This window comes from Aplysia californica, unplaced genomic scaffold (genome assembly GCF_000002075.1).
Source record: "Aplysia californica isolate F4 #8 unplaced genomic scaffold, AplCal3.0 scaffold00164, whole genome shotgun sequence".
In the NCBI taxonomy this organism is placed as follows: domain Eukaryota; kingdom Metazoa; phylum Mollusca; class Gastropoda; order Aplysiida; family Aplysiidae; genus Aplysia; species Aplysia californica.
In genome coordinates this window covers 431,359-432,995 of record NW_004797434.1, presented here as the reverse complement: position 1 = coordinate 432,995, position 1,637 = coordinate 431,359, and the positions used below count along the sequence as shown (strand labels likewise).

Genomic DNA, 1,637 nt, shown 5'->3' with positions numbered 1-1,637 from the left:
TGTCCCGCGCGCTCATATGACCTTATGCAGTTGCGAGCGCCGTAAAACACTTACAAAAACAAACAAACAAACAAAAAATGAGAGAGAATTAAAAATAATAGATCCCAACCTTGAGTCATGATATCTGAGATAGTGCACTCTGACATAATTCTGGTTGACAATGGAGTGCACCACGTACGAGACTCAGTTTGAGAGGGCAGATAAAACAATCGGTTTCTGACCTCATGGTCTTAGTAACTCAAAACGACCAAAAATGTCAGACAGAAAGTTGTAATTCTAAGGTAGCGGCACGCCCATAAAATAAATGCCTACGTCATTTTCAGCCATTTTGAGGAAATGAAACCCCCCCCCCCCCAAAAAAAAAAACCCAAACAAAAAATCCCCTGTTTCTTTGGAACAATGTTGACTCTGTGAAACGCTTGACTTTGGTACCCTCCATTGATTTTATAGTGAGGGTTATTCTTTTGTCCAGCCAAGAAAACTACAATATTACTAAGCTGGCTCTGCTCTTCATTTCAGAACCAACAACTCCAAACCAGCCAAAAAAATGACTTAGACAATTATCTTATGAGCGTAACGATATGATATATATATCATGACCCTCCCCTCGCTGCTTGCTTTTCCTATTTTTCAGTATTAGCAGTCTGACCTGTAACTTTGACTCCGACAATCTGTGTGGCTGGAAACAAGCTCCACTGGACGACAAAGCCTGGCGTTTTTTCTATCCCGGCCACGCCCCTCAGAACTTTGTTGGACCATACACTGGACGCCCACAAGCAGTGTCTGGTCAGTTGGGGGAGGGGGGGGGGGTCTCAGAGTTATTTAATGAATGATAATAATAACAATAAATAGTTTTTCTGCTGTTCATTTCCATTTTCTAAAAAATGCTCAATGTGCATTACATTAATAAAGATATCAAATTTGAAAAATTAATGAACATGTGTGTACGTAGTTCATAGTATTATATACATGTATGTGTATAAAACATTTCTATGAGAAAAATAGTCACGCAGCTGGTAATGCGTTTACTAAAAAGAAAATTAAATGCAATAAAAACTCACCGACGGTCACAATAAGATTGAAATTTGAATGGTTACAAACAGAATAAAAACATTCGATAAAACATTCGTTCTCATGGATAGATCATGTCTTGTGTACCAGTAAGTGGCGACAGAAAAACGTTAAGGTGGATGGGCCTGAATATTATTTCAATCTGAGTATGCTGAATTTAAAATGTTATAGGTTTCCCTCGTCCTCCTCTTCATTGTCCTTCTCCTCCCTCTCCCACTCGTCCTTCTCGTCTCCCACCCTCCTTGTCCTGCTCGTCCTTATTCTCCGACTGCTATTCCTCCTCGTCCTCCCCCCTCGTCCTCCGCCTCCTCGTCCTCCTCCACCCCTCTTCCTCCCCCTCTTCTTCCTCATCCTCCCCCTTTTCCCATCCTACTCGCTTCCCTCTCCTCCTCCCACTCCTCCGTCTTCTCTTCCTTTTTCTTCCTCCTCCTCATCGTCGTCGTCGTCGTCGTCATCGTCCTCCTCATACTCAGCCTCTTCCCCCCTCTTCTTCCTCATCCTACTCCTTCCCCCCTCCTCCTCCCCCTCCTCCTCCTCCTCCTCTTCCTCCTCCTCTCCCCTCCTCC

General features: G+C 43.6%; 1 protein-coding gene across 1 annotated transcript in view; it reads left to right on the top strand.

The window, feature by feature from the left end:
* Positions 1 to 634: 634 nt before the first annotated feature.
* The window catches only part of LOC106011697 (MAM and LDL-receptor class A domain-containing protein 1), a gene marked incomplete at its 5' end in the record, with an annotated part of 6,603 nt that continues 5,600 nt past the window's right edge, over positions 635 to 1,637 (top strand). Inside the window, 1 exon segment of the mRNA XM_013082216.1 lies at positions 635 to 786. Within this exon segment, the coding sequence (XP_012937670.1) occupies positions 635 to 786 (152 nt within the window).